Here is a 17,485-nt window from a genome sequence, read left to right as displayed (position 1 = left end):
CACGTTTTTCCAATATGCTTTCTGTATGGGTTTCTTATACAGATATTTGTTTGCTTGTCATTCACTAGGAACTTTTTATTGTTTAAAGGGGCTTTTCCATTAAAGACATTTATCCCCTACCCTGCACATGTGCGACTGCTTCTCCATTCACTGCTATGAGACAGAGGGAGATTGCCAAGAAGAGAATGGAGCAGCAGTTGAGCGTGCGCATCCACCGCTCCATTCACATGGAACATTCAAGAGCACTGGTCTCAGGATCACTGGGGGTCCCAGCAGCCTGACTGACCCTAAGCAATCGGACATTTTATCCCAATCCTGTAGATATGGTTGGGAAAATTGATTTAGGGTGTCTGCACACGAGCGGAAATTCCGTGGCGGGACTACCCGTGGGATTTCCGCCGCTGGAAGCCTGCATAGGATTGCGTTAACGAACGCAATCCTATGCAGACGGCCACGGTTTGGGCGCGCGAAATCTTGCGTGGCAAACAAACCGTGGCATGCTCTATTTGTGCGGGGCTTGCCGGCTCCGGTCTGCGCATGCGCAGGCAAGCGGGCACATCAAACAGCCGGAGCCGCGGGTGAGTACGCGCTGGTTCCTGCAGGCGCTCGTGTCCGGTCCCGCGGCGAGATTCCTCGCCACTGTGGATCTTGCCACAAATCTATGCTTTTGTTATGGTTTTTACCCCTGCTATATTGCAAGGGGTGAAATTTGACATAAATCTGCAAGGCTTACTGCAGAGAAGTCAGTTCAGAGATAATACATCCTTGAAATCTGTGTCTATTCAGCTGTCCACACATTACTGTACAGCAGTGCAGAGAAAATGGGGTCATGGTTGAGATTCTTTTTAAACTTCTAGAAAATGCATGATTTCTTTACTATTTATTTCAGGGTTTACAGAAGTAATGCCTTGGCTGGGTATCCCAATGGAGGAAAGTTTTCAGTCATGTGAAAGAGGGGAAAAGTTTAACGTGGATGAGATAAAGCTTCTGGAAAAACAGACATGCCCTCCAGATTATCTTACCGAAGCAGAACTCATCACCCTGATGGAAAAACATGGGATTGGTTGGTAATCCTTTTATAGGTGTATACGCAGATACTTCTGTAAAAGTCATATAATACAGAGCATTTCCATTCGGGTTTATGTAGCCATTTATTGATAGATGATAGCAAAGAGCGACAATTACAGCTGTGATAAGCCTTGTCACTCATAGCAAATCTGTAGCAATTCATCCCTCCTACTACCATCACTGCATAAGAAAGCAGATCTTCCATTCAGCAGTTGGATGACAAGCTCTGTAGGAGCAATAATGGTGGCCATAATTGGTTGTCATCTAGAATACAGCAAAGGGAAGAAATAATTAATGTAACGACTAAATGGAATGAGTATAAATCATCATAAATCTGGCATAACCAGTAAAAGCAGATACCGTGTTTTCCCAAAAATAAGATGCTATTTTATATTAATTTTTTTAAAAAGAGGCACTGGGTCTTATTTTCGGGGGAATGCCTTATTATACTTACCTAGCAGGCTCGGTCCAGGTCTCTTTCACTGCTCTCCAGAGCTCTGATACGCTGAGCCACGGCATTAATTGGCCAATGCATAAATCCTGCCTCCACAACATGATGGCTGTGATTGGGTCTTTGACTGCTGCTCAGCCAATCAATGCAGCGCTGAATGAAATAATTACAGCCAGCGCATTGGTTCATCGAGTGCCGCATTGATTGGTTCTCGAGTGCTGCTCAGTCAATCAGAACCATCTCTTCATGGAGGTGGGATTTATGAATTCTGTAAACAGGAAGTGATCTTCTGTGGGTGAACGAGGATTGCAGGATGCACGGCGGAGCTCCAGACAGCGACTAGGGCTTATTTTCAGGGGAGGGGTCATATTACAAATCTACCTGAAAATCATGGTAGGGCTTATGGTCAGGGTAGGTCTTATTTTTTGGGAAATGTGGTAGGTATATTGCATGTCTAATTTAAATGTATACTACTGAATTACATCTGTTAGGGCTACACTCTGGCCTAGTAGGTAGGGTTACAGTTTTACAGTGTTTTCCTTCCTACTTTAATTCTAAACATTATAATAGGAGGAGGGAAGGCCTGTCAGACTCTTCTTCTTTTTTAAAAGAAGGATATTACCTTCCCTCCACCAGTTTAGGCAGAGCAAGAGTTCTTCAGAGGTATAGAGATGGGTAAATGTCCATTAGCATCTGCCCTTGTTTAGCTGATCTAATTAGACCTGTTGCCTTCACAAATGGGACACTGGAACAAACATGATGACCTTCCCTGCAGGTAAATTTGAGCATTCTGTAAGGCCCAAAGGGCATACCCCAGATCAAGAGCGCAACCATGTTACTAGCTGACAGTGATGCTTTATCTCTATGAAACAAGTATGCTGGTAAGCACAGAATGTGTTTTAACCTTTAGGAACGGATGCAAGTATCCCGGTGCACATCAACAATATCTGCCAACGTAACTATGTTACAGTAGAGAGTGGCCGCAGACTGAAGCCTACCAGTTTGGGTATTGTCTTAGTACATGGCTACTATAAGATAGGTAAGTAAAAAGAACATTATGGCTGTTACCACTAGGCTGCTGTAAATATACTGTGGTTGTTGCAGAAGGATGTTCACTCCTAAAGATAACTGCTTTCTTAAAAGGGTTGGCCACTTATTTTCACAAGTGTGCAATAAACAGCACTATGAGGCACTTGCTAATGTATTGTTAGAAAATCGGCACTGATGTGCTCCTTTTGTGAAACTTCACCCCATGTTTAGTACAGTCCTCTCTACTAGCTGCACATTGATGCGGTCCTAAACATGGTAGTTGATGGAGGAGCATCAGAGACCTCCATCAGCAGCTCCGAATGACAAAACACTGCACATGGGGAACTAGCGCATGCACAGCGCCCGGTGCAGTATTTTTCATTGCAGGCTGCTGTTGAATGTCTCAAGTTACATGCTGCTTCAACCCCTTTAATTCATTAGCAGCTCAGTGTAATGCAACACTGTGGCCATGCATATCCAATAAATGTTAGAATCTCGGAAACAACTTCCAATAGTTAAAACAAATTGTTTTAACACCAAAAGTTACAATCTTTGCACCCTTCATTCTTTACCTAAACATGAAAATCTTGAACTGACCGCTAAGGTTATTTTCGCATGTGACAGATTTGTGGAAATTTTGGCCACTAACCGATTGCTCAGTACATTCAAATGGGGTTGTTCTGCGGCAGGTTACCTGGAATTATACAAACTTTATTCAATCTCCAAGTTTTCTGCGACTGGTCTGCCACATGTGAACAGACCCTAAAAGCTTTTGTATAAGTTCAAGATAATTAGTTAAAAAAACACGGTATAACTTCTCCATTGATGGGATTTTCCCAATAGTGACATTTATTCCCTAACCACCGAATAGGGATGTCAGATTGCTAAGGGTCCTACTGCTAGGAAACCCCAGTGATCTAGACATTTGTGCATTCTTAATGTCCCATGTGCACCACTCCATTCACATCTGTGGGTTGAAGGGAGATTGCAGAACGCATTGTTGTTCATCCCGTAGAAGTGAATGTAGCAGTGCTCATTCAAGCGTGCGACCACTGTTTTCACATAGGGTATTCAGGGCACACAGACCTGCAGATGTCAGGACCAGCAGTAGAACCCTCAGGGATCAGATATTTTTATTCTGTTGAAAAACCCGTTTAAGCTACGTTCACACATGGTGGAAATGTTCCACTGTGGATCTTGCCACAAGTCTATGCTTTTGTTATGGATTTCACCCTTGCTATATTGCAAGGGGTGAAATCTGCTATAAATCCACAACATGATGCTTTCCGGATTTGGAAATCCTCAGAATGCTCAATTTTCTGTGTAGAACATTTCTAACGCAGGGGGATGAGATTTCTAAGCACTTGCCCGCTGCTGTAATCCACCACAGGTTTTACCTGCCCAAATCTGCAAGTAAGACTCGCAGCTTTTCCGCCCTATGTGGATTAACCCTTTTTAAAGACAAATGTTATGGCCTGGTTTCTGAATTTTGCATTTTGTTAATATCTGAAACTTTTTCGCTGTTTCTTACTCTTAGATCCTGAGCTGGTTTTACCCACCATACGCAGTGCGGTTGAAAAACAACTTAATCTCATTGCTCAGGGAAAAGTAAACTTCCATCAGGTCCTGGAGCACACTCTGGACATCTTCAAAAGGAAATTTCACTATTTTGTAGATTCTATCGCAGGTGAGATTTCAGTGTCTCAGGGGTTATTGGGACTTCAATATTGATGACCTGTTCTTAGGATAAGCAATCAATATCAGACTCCCAGCACCCCCACAGATCAGATGATTGAAGGGGCTGCAGTGCTTTGGCGAGCGCTGTAGCCTTCTCATTGCTTACCTGGCACAAAACCTTAGGCCACTCACACATGCACCCGGTCAAAACTCTGTGATTTCGATCGCAGCTTTTTGCCGCAATTTTACTTTGATTTTTAGACACAGGTTCCTGCCTCCGACAGCGGGATTTAGTGCACTCCATCATTGTGATGGGTGATGAGGTGTGCTAAAATAGAGCAGACAGCGCTTGAAAATCGCGGCATTAGAAAACCCTGCGATCTAGCGTATGTCTGCGAGGCCCCATTGAAATCAATGGGAGCTTTATACCACGATTACTGCGGTATTGATAACGCAGCGGTAATCATGGTAAAAAGCGCAGTTGTGAGAATGGCCATAGACTTTCTAGCAGCTGTGAATGGGACTGAGCTGCAGTAACAGGAGCAGATACTGCAAAATGTACAGAGATGCGCCCGGTAAGCGGTGAAGTGGCCAAAGCACCTGCTTGAGTACCATGGCCACTTCAATAAGCTCATTAGTGGGGGTGCTGGGAGTCAGTCCCCCCACTGATCTGATATTGATGACCTATTTTATGGACTGTTTTGGTTGGAAATTCTAACCAAAGGCATTTATATAAGAAGTATGGGATATAATATAAATGTCTAATAGATCTACCATTTCTTGGACCCTCAACTATTTGGTGAACAAGAATCTACCAATCTTGAGTTTCCAGAAAGATGGGCCCTCCGCTATCAGACGTTTATGGCATGACATAAATTTGTTTGGTTGGAATATCCTTTTAACTAGGTGGTTGTTACAATGAAAACCTACAATTTGTTGTCATTTCTCATAAGGTATGGATGAGTTGATGGAAGTGTCCTTCTCACCTCTGGCTGCCACTGGTAAACCACTTTCCCGCTGTGGAAAATGTCATCGCTTTATGAAGTATATCCAGGTATGTTTGTAATTATATATTACTGATTATGTATCAGACAGCTAATCTGTTTCTGTAACTGGGCAGCTGTAGAAACAGTGTAGTTTAATGTATCATGCTGTTTGTGTAATTCCCATTCACTTCTATGGGAGTTTCAGGAACCAAACAAGACGGGCCACTTAGATTTGCCTTAAGGACTCATTCACAAGGGTGTATGCGTACAACACTGTAACTATCTCGCAGCATTGTACGTATTGCAGCTCTTATGCTCTGCCAGCAGAGATCACGTACGGGCTGTGATTGGGACTGCGTATGCCCAGGATCCTGACGTCACGGACATGCGCAGTTTGAGGGTTTTTTTTAAATTCCCCGCTTTACGCAGAGCTGCGTATTGAAACACTGCCCCTTCACAATGCCTTCAAGGGCTGCGCATGCTACGTGGAGAAATAGAGCATGCTGCGATTTATTTCTCCTGTGTATCATACGCAGTGTCCACTTGCAGTCCACATGCAGATGTGAATGAAGAATGAAAGTCCATTCCCTTTCATTGCCTCCATTCACTGCGTGTTACACAAGGAAATACGCATGCGTAATACACGGTGACAATACGCCTGTGTAAATGAGCCCTAACCCCCGACCACCCCTGGCTGCTCTACTCAGCCAGGAACGCAGCCAGAACTACATGTGTGTTTCTGAGGTAGGACCCTCATCTACCAGACTTTCATAGTATATTCTATAGATGTGCCTTGGTAGCCTTGGATGGGAATACCCTTTAACAGTTTTACTATTATTTGTATGTTTGTTAAAGTTGAATATGTAGCTTGCATTAAAGGGGTTGTCCCGCGAAAGCAAGTGGGGTTCAGCACTTCTGTATGGCCATATTAATGCACTTTGTAATGTACATTATGCATTAATTATGAGCCATACAGAAGTTATTCACTTACCTGCTCTGTTGCTAGCGTCCCCGTCGCCATGGTGCCGTCTAATTTCAGCGTCTAATCGCCCGATTAGACGCGCTTGCGCAGTCCGGTCTTCTCCCTGTTGAATGGGGCCGCTCGTGCCGGAGAGCTGGTCCTCGTAGCTCCGCCCCGTCACGTGTGCCGATTCCAGCCAATCAGGAGACTGGAATCGGCAATGGACCGCACAGAGCCCACGGTGCACCATAGGAGAAGACCCGCGGTGCATCGTGGGTGAAGATCCCGGCGGCCATCTTAGTAAGGTAAGGAAGAAGTCGCCGCAGCGCGGGGATTCGGGTAAGTACTAAACGTTGTTATTTTTTAACACATGCATTGGGTTTGTCTCGCGCCGAACGGGGGGCCTATTGAAAAAAAAAACCCGTTTCGGCGCGGGACAACCCCTTTAAGGTTGTACACAGCATACTAGTCATAATACATCTTAAGTGCAAGCATATTGCAGTAATTGTAATGTTACAATACTTTTATCTACTCTACATATTTGTGTTTGTCACCAGGCTAAGCCCAGCCGCCTGCATTGTTCCCACTGCGATGAGACTTATAGCTTGCCCCAAAATGGAACCATCAAGTTGTACAAGGAGTTGCGCTGTCCGCTGGATGACTTTGAGCTTGTGCTGTGGTCATCAGGTTCACGGGGAAAGAGCTATCCGCTGTGCCCATATTGTTACAACCATGCTCCTTTCAGGGACATGAAAAAAGGTTTGTTAACAGATCAAGTTGCCACTTTCATTTTAGTTGTATGTAGCATATGCTGATTTTTACCTCCCTCTTAGATCTACGGGCCACCTTTAAAAAATTAGGATCCAGGAAGAAAATGGTGCGGTCTTAATGGCCAAACTGGATGCACATGCATTTTGCCACAGGCTTTATTTTTCTAAATACAAAGCTGTGGTATTTGCATGAGGACTTCTCAGACGAGTAGAATGTGCTGATAATATATTACACCATTTCACATTGTTTGAGTGACCCCATTAACAATGCCATCAGTGTCTCCTGAATAACAGTGCCAGCATAGTACTTGTTCTGCTTTATTTACTGCAGGTCCTATGTAATTTTATAATGTATGTTTTTAGGGATTGGTACCATTTTTCTTAAGCAGAGCTCGAAATCCCTGGCTTCCCTTTGCAAAAATTACAAAGATAAATGATAAAATTGTCACTGCCTGCCACCACCACTATGGGGGTATAGTGCACTGATATTTATTCAGATTCAATCCAAGTCAACAAGAGATGCCCCCTCCCACTTTCCGCAAGAGAAACAAGCTCAACACAAAAGTGAAAAAAGAAGCAAATAGGCATGCGCCAAAATTTTTTACTTTTTCTGTCAGAATTTTGGCCCATGTGTATAAATTCCCGCCTATGTGCGTCAGTTGGGGTTTCCTAGCCACCATGATGACCTGAGATTTGTCCAGCCCTGGAGAATACACTATAACACAACTAAAATATACTCTTGATTGCTGATGAACATTTGTACCATTACTTTAGTTTAGCAGAGATTATTTTCCTCTGGCCTCCTACGCAATGCATTTTCTTGGCATTACCATTTTCCACTGTAAATATTTTTTGTATGAGTATCCAAAAGGCTTTACGTGTTGGTACTGATCTTCATTTCCCCTCCATATTTCTACAGGAATGGGATGCAATGAGTGCACTCATCCTACCTGTCAGCATTCACTAAGTATGCTTGGAATTGCCCAGTGCGTGGAATGTGAGAATGGGGTGATGGTCTTGGACTCCACCTCTGGTCCGAAATGGAAGATGTCCTGTAATAAATGTAACGTCATTGTGCACTTCTTTGAAAACGCTCACAGGGTGCGAGTCTCTGCAGACACGTGTGAAGTATGTGATGCCGCCCTTGTGCTTGTTGACTTCAATAAAGCAAAGAGTCCCCTTCCTGGAGACCAAACTCAACATACAGGCTGTATATTTTGTGACAATGTCTTCCAAGATCTGGTAGAGCTCAAACATGCCACTATGAGACATCCAATGCACAGGGGTGGACAAGGAAGAAAACAAGGAAGAGGAAGGGGCAGAGGTCGAAGAGGTAATCCCAGAAAACCAAAGGACAAAATGGCTGCCTTGGCAGCATACTTTGTGTGACATGTTTTTAGCATGTTCAATAAAACCTTGTTCTGAAAAACTTTTCTGATGTGTGAAAGAGCTGCTTACAAGTTTAGATATTAGGCCATGTCTGTATTAGTAAATATTTCTTGGACATGTCATTGGGGAGACAAAGCAAGATCTTGGGTATAACTCCTGCCGCTAGGACACTGACACTAAGCAAAGAAAGAATTTAGTCCCTCTTACCAGCTATACCCCTCCTGCAGGCACTGAGCTAAATCCGTTTTAGCTTAGTGTCCGTAGGTGGCAGAACACCTCCACTGCAGGTCTTCTCTGCCTTTATTTTAGTTTATTATTTTTTCCTTTTACTCCTATATCTGGGCATCAGGGAAGAGCTAACTTCCATGATTGTCCACAAGTAGGGAGGGTGAACAGTGCTGCATCAGACACACTGTTACTTCCTCCTTCAAGAAGACAAAGTGGAACAGAGCAGCACTAACCACTTTGTTTTCCACCAGCCATGGGGTCACCTGAGTCTTCTGCCTGCTCGCCGTCCCCCCCCCCCCCCTCCCCAATTCCAGCTATCTCTCACTATTGTTAGTCACTGAAGCCATGACCCTGGGAGAGTCGAAGAGAAGAGGATAAGAATGAGGTGTCCCTTGCCTCCAGTACACTCATCGCCTTCCACTCCTCCTTAGTTCAGCATACTTTTATGATATTAGTAAAGGCAGCAACCCTTTTCTTCATGGGACAACCCTTCCCAAATCTCCTATCTAGTTGACGACGATACTTCCCAGGCACCCTGGTTCCGTCCCTTGTTGCCTTTGGGGGTCTCTGACTTACCCTAGGTCCGCGTGCCACACTGTTCCTGGCTGGATATGTGGTGCATTCACTGCTCCCCACTAGTTGCACCTTAAGGGGGAAGGGGACTCCTGGTCTTCCCTGATACTTTTCCTTCTCTTTGTCTATGACTCGTGGGTACTCTTCCTCACGTGCCGCTGGCCTCCTGGGTGTTGCACCGACTCTCCTGGCCAGTCGGCCACAGCAGCAATTACAGCACTGTCACACCCCTCCCCCTCCTGCGACAAAGCCTACATGTAGGTTACTGCAGACGCTGTATATGATACAAGTGTGCAGTTTCAGTGAGCATCTGCTGTCTCCTTACCCTTTCCTTTTTAGGGTAAACCTAGTATTGCTAGACTGTATATAACACGCCAATAGGCAATAAAAAGAGTTGGGTGCATTTTTTCCCCTCCCATGAGAGGGTAAGTATTACAATGAGCATCAGCTGTCTCCTCGTCCTTCCATGTGAGGGTAAGTAATCTGTCTCTGACAGGCTAACAACTCATAAGGAGTGGCAGCTGCCCCATTTTCCTTCTCCTGGAGACTATGTGTATTGCTTCTAGAATCGTTCTCATTCATAAACAGTTTGGGCGAGCACTTGTAGCTCTATTACATTTTCCAATGGAAAATTAGCATATTACTGCTAAACCTGTATCAGATACATTTGCTGATAACTAGGACAATGGTGATTACTATCTGACCTGCCTACGCAGTTATTGCAGCACTGTCTATGTTGTTACGCTCTTCTACTATAGAAGCGATGACATTGATATCACTGCTAGACCTGGTTTCCATGCTGATTATGCGGTACTTGCAAGCATTGGGCAACTACATTATGCCTTTACGCCATTTTATATAGGAAGAGTCTTGCCATTGCTGCGCTATGCTTCCTATCTGGCTGTCTTGCATGTTAACTGCAAGCACCCCGCCACCTTTCTGCCCACTCCATGGCAGGAAGGAAGGTATTACTGCTTGACTGCTATGGGACATGCTGTGTAAATGTAGTGAGTGCAAATGTAAACTGGGCTCTCTTTCCCCTTAGCAGGAACAAACATTGCAGCAAGAATTAACTGTGTTACTACTAGTCTCTGCATCCGATATGTCTATGTAGTGACTGTGAGTTCCAACCAGGCCCCTAGTCGAGGAGTAATTGTATACTGCCAAACGCAGTATTTGTTTTGGTCAAGTAGCTGTGTCAACAATCCCAAATGCACCTTCCAAGGGATGCATTTCTGTGTGGCTACTACATTCTTACTAACACAAGTGCACAGTTCAGGGAGATCAGATCATATGGTTATCAAAAGCACGGAAGAATTGCAGTATGCTGTCTACGAACAGTCTTGTTCACGCTCATAGGACGGGTAATTGCATGGGTATTAGTGTATCTTGACGCCACCGGAAGCTAGGGGTTAGGAGGAATGCCCATGTCACACCCCTAGCCCCTGATTGGGTCAAGGATGGAAGGTCCAAGGAGATTTATTTTATTTTTATTTGTGTAGCGACAACTTATTCCGCAACGCTTTCAAGTAATTTATTTATTACTCCCTCACCAAGCTAGGTACTTATTTTACCGACCTCGGAAGGATGGAAGCCTTAGTCCACCTTGAATCGCCTATATTGATTGCCATCATCCACAGTGTGGAGTGTGTCACTGCACTACATTTCTCCTTTCTAAATGTAGAAAATAGATTCTGCGTAATGTCTTGACTATAAGTTCCTTCCGTCGTGTTTACTGCCTTCGTACTTGTGGTCAAGGTGTTGAGTGTGCTGGTTTAGGATCTATCCAGGATGATTTCTCCTTAATGCACAATAGCAAATCATCTCTTGTTTTCTCCTGCAAACACTGGTCTCTTCCTGATGGGGCACACTTGTTAGATACTCTATTCCCTTAAGATCCACCCTTTGCAAAAAAGAATTTCATGCGGTATATGTACCTTGGACATCCAAGCCTCAGCAGCCCCGAGGAAGCTGTCACTGCACAGAACAGGAAGTCAGGTCATGTCCTCACCATGGACGCTGCCATTTTGGGGATGGCCGTGTAACTTTCCTCACATCTTCCGGTTGCTCTTTCCAAATAGAAACTTTGCTTCCTGACCCATGTCATAGGCCTCTCACATAGCCAAGGCAGTAACCTATTGCATATTCATGAGAAATACTAGTTCTTCTGTGGATACAGATTACTTGTTAAAAGCGGACAGGGAAACAATGAATATTGAAAATATCCAGGAATATTGTAACAAATTAGCAGTCAGTGCATTAATAGCTCCTACAATGGGGAGCCATTTTACCCGTGTTGAAGCCAGAACTATTCCGGAGTCACTACTAAAAGTTCTTTCTGGTGAGAAAACCAAATGGTACATTCTGTACCATAATAAATCTCAGGTGTCTTAACAACTGGGTAACTTTAAAAAAATTAAAAATGGGAACTATCAGATTTACAATCTCGCAGATGACAGGATACATTCCATTTGGATGCATGATTGATGTTCTCTGGGCAGCATGTTTATACCAGCCATGAGGAGAACAATGGAATGTGTCAGCAGCTGGTTGCACAGCTGGAAATGTGTTTAAACACAGGCTGGGCTTTGCAAACAACTCTTGCAGGTCCTTTTTACATGCAAATAACGATGATAAAATGTTACTGGCCATTAACACTCTATGCAAATAAATCGCTAAATGTTTCAGTCCTTTGAAAGATTATCTCTGCATGTAAAAGGGCCTTAAGACATAGTGGCTTCTATCTCCTAAAACACTTAGCACTACATAATTCTAAAAAAGGAAACGTTCATCAAATAAGGTATTTCTAATTTGCAACAAAGCTGCAATCTTGTCACAAACTCAACCTCCTCCATAATATGGGAAAACATTCTGTACCTGGATTAAAGAATTGAGGGTCTCCTCTGAAGTAGACATAACAATATTAGTTTCTTCAGTCGAAACTTGATAAAGGTCTAAGTATCTGCTCTTAGTAGCTATTTAAACTGTCCTTTGATTGAAAATAGGTGGATCAAAAGTTTTGTAGCAACAAGTCTTTGAATTAGGCCAGTTCTTCCATGGGACCTGAATGTAGTCCTGAAGGAAGTATATAATAATGATCTTTCTTAACCCTTTGCAATCCAATTTTGGATTGAGGGTTTCATAGGGGACTTTTTCTTTCTGCCATTACACAATGGCGCCATCTGCTGGCTAGACCCAGTACTGCGGTATGTGACATGCCGGAGAGGCCCCCCGACAACAGAGCAGCCAGTAATATACAGTAAGAATACCCTGCCGAACGTCTTCCAACATCGGAGCTGTACAGCCTGCAATCAGAATGTCTTTAGACGTCAGACAGTGGATTGGAAAGGGTTAATATGATATTCTTGCCATTGGCCAGAACATGTTAGAAAACAAAATAATTTCTGAAACTAGATCCAACATTTCTGCCTGAAGTAGTTTCCCCTTTCAATCTTGGTTAGGAAATTATTCTTCCTTCTTTTTGTATAAATCCAAAGAGTTCTAAGTAGTAAATATAATCACACTCTAGATGTCAGAAGGCCCATTCTTGATTACTTAATTATCATCTAGAGGAAGGACCCGAACTGATTATTCAGTTCACAGGGAGGAATAAGGGGAAAAAACAAAAACACACTTGCAATTTGGGTGAAATCTTCTATTCCATAGGCATACAAATTGAAAGGCCTCCAATCTCCCTTACAAAACAAAGCCTATTTAACAAGAACTTTTTCATCATCCTGGGTATGAAAGGCTGCTTTCTTGTTAGAACAGATGAGTAAGGTTGCTACTTGGAGCAACATTCACACCATTTCTAAACATTATAAACTAGATGTAATGGCCAATTAGGATTTAGCTTTCGCATGAAAAGTTATTCAGACCATTGTCCCTCATGGAACCCTAATAATTTGGTACTACTCCTTTATGTGCTATCATGAGGAACGACTTGTAAAGTAGGAAGTAGTCTTACCGGTAATTGTATTTCCAGGAGTTCATCATCACAGCACTGGTATTTCCCTCCCTACGATTTTTCGTTAATAACTCAGAACAGTTAATATGTAAAAACATCCATCTTGGTGTGGTAACTGAGAAATCCCTGAAGGGTGAGTGTGGGAGGAGCCTTTCAATCTCTCTGCATTTCCTTGCCCTTCACAGGTCATGGAGACCATCTTCTGTGTGTGCTGCCATGATGGACTCTTGGAAATACAATTACCAGTAAGACTAAAGGCCCATTTAGACACAATGATTATCGCTCAAAAGCCATCTTTTGAGAGATAATCGTTGTCTAAATGTGCCCATCTTTCAGTTTCCTGCAGAACAACGGTTTTCAGTTTGGCTTGAAAACCGTCATTCAGCACAACAGCTGATAAAACGGACCGCACGCCGTGTTCTGCCCGGGGACTGCTGAGAACAGTTGATTGCATTGTCTCAGCTGTCAATCCTGCCGGCTGAACAAAAGGAATTTATTCATAGAACAGCGGGCAGTCCTCTAAATAAATTCAGCTTCTGGTGGCCCACACGCTGCTAATTGGTACTAATAGGCATTAGTACTAGAGATGAGCGAGCATACTCGCTAAGGGCAATTACTTGAGCGAGCATTGCCCTTAGTGAGTACCTGCCCACTCGGAAGAAAAGATTCAGCTGCCGGCACGGGGGAGCTGTGAGTTGCGGGAGTGAGCAGGAGGGAGCGTGGGGGAGAGAGGGAGAGAGAGATCTCCCCTCCGTTCCCCCCTGCTCTCCCCTGCCGGTACTCAAATCTTTTCTTCCAAGCGGGCAGGTACTCGCTAAGGGCAATGCTCGCTCGAGTAATTGCCCTTAGCGAGTATGCTCGCTCATCTCTAATTAGTACCAATTAGATTATGTAAAATGATGGCTCAAAAGCCATTTTTTGTGCAATCATCTGTGTGTTTAAACGGGCCTTAATCCCTATTTTATAGTCTTCATTGTTCTGACAGTGAGGGTGATCAATGAGTGGAGCAGGTGGCCACAGGAGGTGGTGAGTTCTCCTTCAATGGAAGTCTTCAAACAGAAACTGGATAGACATCTGTCTGGGATGATTTAGTGAATCCTGCACTGAGCAGGGGGTTGGACCAGATGACCCTGGAGGTCCCTTCCAACTCTACCATTCTATGATTCCTCACAAGGGATGGTAAATTAACATTTCAACTTGGAGTAGAGACGTATGAAGTGACAAAGTCGTGGATGTAAATTGGTCCACAAATTGGACAGAAAAAGCGTCCATGTGCATATATCCTTAGTGGGCTCGCCCCTCATAGACTGGTAGAGTTGGAAGGGACCTCCAGGGTCATCAGGTCCAACCCCCTGCTCAGTGCAGGATTCACTAAATCAACCCAGACAGATATTTGTCCAGCCTTTGTTTGAACACTTCCATTGAAGGAGAACTCACTGCCTCCCGTGGTAACCTGTTCCACTCATTGATCACCCTCACTGTCAGAAAGTTTTTTTTCTAATATCTTTCTGACAGTGTGAAGCTCCTGTGTGAAGTTAGCCTATTGGGCCGTGAAACTTTGCACGATATTGCGGTGAGCCATGTCCCTGCGGATGGAGGCGTTTTTGTGTTTAAACATATAAATGGGGGTTCAATGCCATAATAACATTGCAGGGACAAATGGTGTATTTTGAACAAAATCTATTACGCACCGGCTGGGCTGTGTGGGACAGGTTTCACAGTGATAAAATTGCGTCCTTCCTTTTACCAAGTTTCTAATAGACACTGTGCGTTTTTTGGGTCTTTCCCTTCACACCAGTGGAGAGAATTTCACGGAGAAAGTGTTGCCCTGGTACATGTGGCCTTACTTCTAGAAGTATTGAGCTCTCCCTTTCCTGATCCCAAACTATTAGGGCTTTGATGTCTTCCTCCTGGACTTCAGGAAAGCTGTCCCTCTGGCCTGCACATGGATATAGCACATAGGCATTATACAGCCACCTGCAGGATGGATGTGGTTTTTTATATCATACCCTTGCTTTTTGCTCAGCATTGTATGGCTTAAGGGCATGATGAGACGGTCAGCCCCTCCCATGTACTTATTGTAGTCAAGGACGCAGTCTGGCTTGAGGGTCTCTGTACTGGTACCTCATACTGGGAAAGGGCTACTGCTGTGTCCGTGTATTGTGCTCAGAATAAAGACATCCCTCTTTCCCTTATACAGATAGTCCCCTACTTGCGAACATTCGAGTTACGAATTTCGCTAGATGCGAACAATCTGCCCTGCACACTATGATGTAATGCTATGGCATTACATCATACTGTGCAGGGACCGGGCAGGCTTCTATCAAGCCTGATAGAAGCCTGTCCGGTCAGATCGCAGGACACTGCGGTTGCTAGGCAGCCGGGGGCCTTCTGAAAGGCCCTAGGGCTGTCTATGCAGAGCGCCTATCAAGCTGTGCGCTTGATGGGCACTCTGCATAGGCAGCCCTGGGGCCTTTCAGGAGCTCCCCGGCTGCCTAGCAACCGCACAGCGTCCCGTGATCTCATCGTGGGACGCTGTACAGGCCCCCAGAACGTCGGGTGCAGCCTGTTTCTTACAGCGGGCACCCGGCGGCAGCAGTTCCGACGAGCCGCGCCGCTCGTCAGGACTGTTAACACTCTAAATACCTCAGTCAGAGCGGTATTTAAAGTGCTAACAGTTCTGACAAGCGGCGCAGCTCGTCGAAACTGCTGCCGCCGGGTGTCCGCTGTAAGAACAGCCGCCACCCGACGTTGTATGGAGTGGGATCCACCCGCGATCCCCCTCCATACTACCATTTGTTCGGACTTGCGAACAAAATGGACTTGCGAACAGGTTCCTGGAACGGAACCTGTTCGCAAGTCGGGGACTACCTGTACTTGACACACAATACGTTGTCGCTGCATAGTGCCCGGCTCTCACCCTTCAGCAAATTTGCCCAAGCAGTGACATAGGGAGGTTTTTGTTTTTTTTCCTAGCAATGCCACGGTTTTTCTGGAAGCAAAACTCCTGGGAGAACACTGGGGTAATATTATCCAGGTAGAGGTGGTGACCCTGGTCCCGTAGTTGGGGCACCAGTTCCCATAGAATTTTTGCTGTAACTACCATGAAGAGGGGCACTCTGGGAGTTCGGTTCTGGTGTCCTTCCCCTTGCAAAACCTGACCTGAGTCTCCCCCCCTGATGTACTCTCACACGGCTCTTATATTTTCATGCCCTGTTGCCTTGCAGGTGCTGGCGGAATAGAAACCTCCCTTTGAACTGCAGCAGGCACTCCTCTACGCAAATGGTTTTCTCAGGGGTGTACGACTGGGCAAACCTGGCAGTGAAATGCTCTATTACTGGCCTGATTTTAAATAATTGGGGTCACTGCTGGATGGGCACTGTACAGCAGGCCTATGCAGCTGAACAATATTAGCAATGGTATATGCCCATAAGCTGATTCTCAGGGTATTTAAAAGAAGATGAAGTGAGCCCCCATCCACGTGCCCATCCACACTCGGTGCATTGGTCTGAGAATTTGGCTCGGGTCAGAGGACCATTAGGGCTCATGCGCATGATTTAGGTCGTGGAAGTACTGCGATTAAAAACAAAAAAGTGCCTGCGAGTGATTGCGGATTTCCACAGTCTCCATTAATGCTATATTAATGGAGACCTCCTGCAGCGTAAATGTGTGGAAAATAGAACATGCTGCGATTTTTTTTTTTTTTTTTATCCCCTGCTGCAGAAATCCGCAGTGGAATTCCACATGTGAGCATTGGCAATAGAACCTAATAGCTACAGAATTCTTCATGTTTTATCCGCAGCGGGAAACGCGTAGCGATTCTGCCCATGGGCATTCACCCTTAGACTGCAGCGTCTGTACACTATGCTATACACACTATACAGAGATATATACAAGCTAAAGACGATAAACGCTGCACAGCTAATTAAACCGTATTGCAACAATGCTTGTCAGCTCAAACTACATTTAAAAATTGCCTTCTGCAAGGTGGCTATAGCCTTTAGGCCCCCTGTCCACGGGCGATGCGAGGTCCCGTGGCAGATCGCCGCCGCGGGAGCCGCCGCCCGGGCGCAGGTATCCGATAGATAGGCTGGCCGCGGAGAATCGCAATGATTTTCCGCTCGTGAACAGGTGTCGGCGCTTTCCATAGCAATGCTACGGGAAGCGTCTGCCGGCATGATTCGCTGGCGATTTACCGCCGGCGAAATCACGCACATGGACAGGCACCCTTAGGCTGCCTGCAGATGGGCAGAAATTCCGCGGCGGGTTTTCCTGCGGAATTTCCGCCCGTACACGCCTGCATAGGATTGCATTACAGCACGCAATCCTATGCAGACGGCCGCGGTTTGTCTGCGCGAAATCACACGCAGCAAACAAACCGCGCCA

The 17,485-nt window shown here is 45.0% G+C and overlaps 1 protein-coding gene across 2 annotated transcripts in view; it reads left to right on the top strand.

Moving 5' to 3' along the window:
- TOP3B (DNA topoisomerase III beta) overlaps positions 1-8,376 on the top strand; it is a 60,492-nt gene extending 52,116 nt beyond the window's left edge. For both annotated transcript variants that reach the window (XM_066603510.1, XM_066603509.1), the window contains exons 13-18: positions 890-1,063; positions 2,430-2,558; positions 4,086-4,235; positions 5,179-5,279; positions 6,730-6,931; positions 7,862-8,376. In XM_066603510.1, the coding sequence (XP_066459607.1) occupies positions 890-1,063; positions 2,430-2,558; positions 4,086-4,235; positions 5,179-5,279; positions 6,730-6,931; positions 7,862-8,331 (1,226 nt within the window). In that variant the 3' untranslated portion in view covers positions 8,332-8,376. The remainder of the gene's footprint in view (positions 1-889; positions 1,064-2,429; positions 2,559-4,085; positions 4,236-5,178; positions 5,280-6,729; positions 6,932-7,861) is intronic.
- Positions 8,377-17,485: the final 9,109 nt, after the last annotated feature.

The sequence above is a fragment of the Eleutherodactylus coqui genome, chromosome 5 (genome assembly GCF_035609145.1).
Source record: "Eleutherodactylus coqui strain aEleCoq1 chromosome 5, aEleCoq1.hap1, whole genome shotgun sequence".
NCBI lineage: Eukaryota > Metazoa > Chordata > Amphibia > Anura > Eleutherodactylidae > Eleutherodactylus > Eleutherodactylus coqui.
The sequence above is the reverse complement of the archived record's forward strand: the minus strand, read 5'-3'. Positions and strand labels throughout refer to the sequence as shown.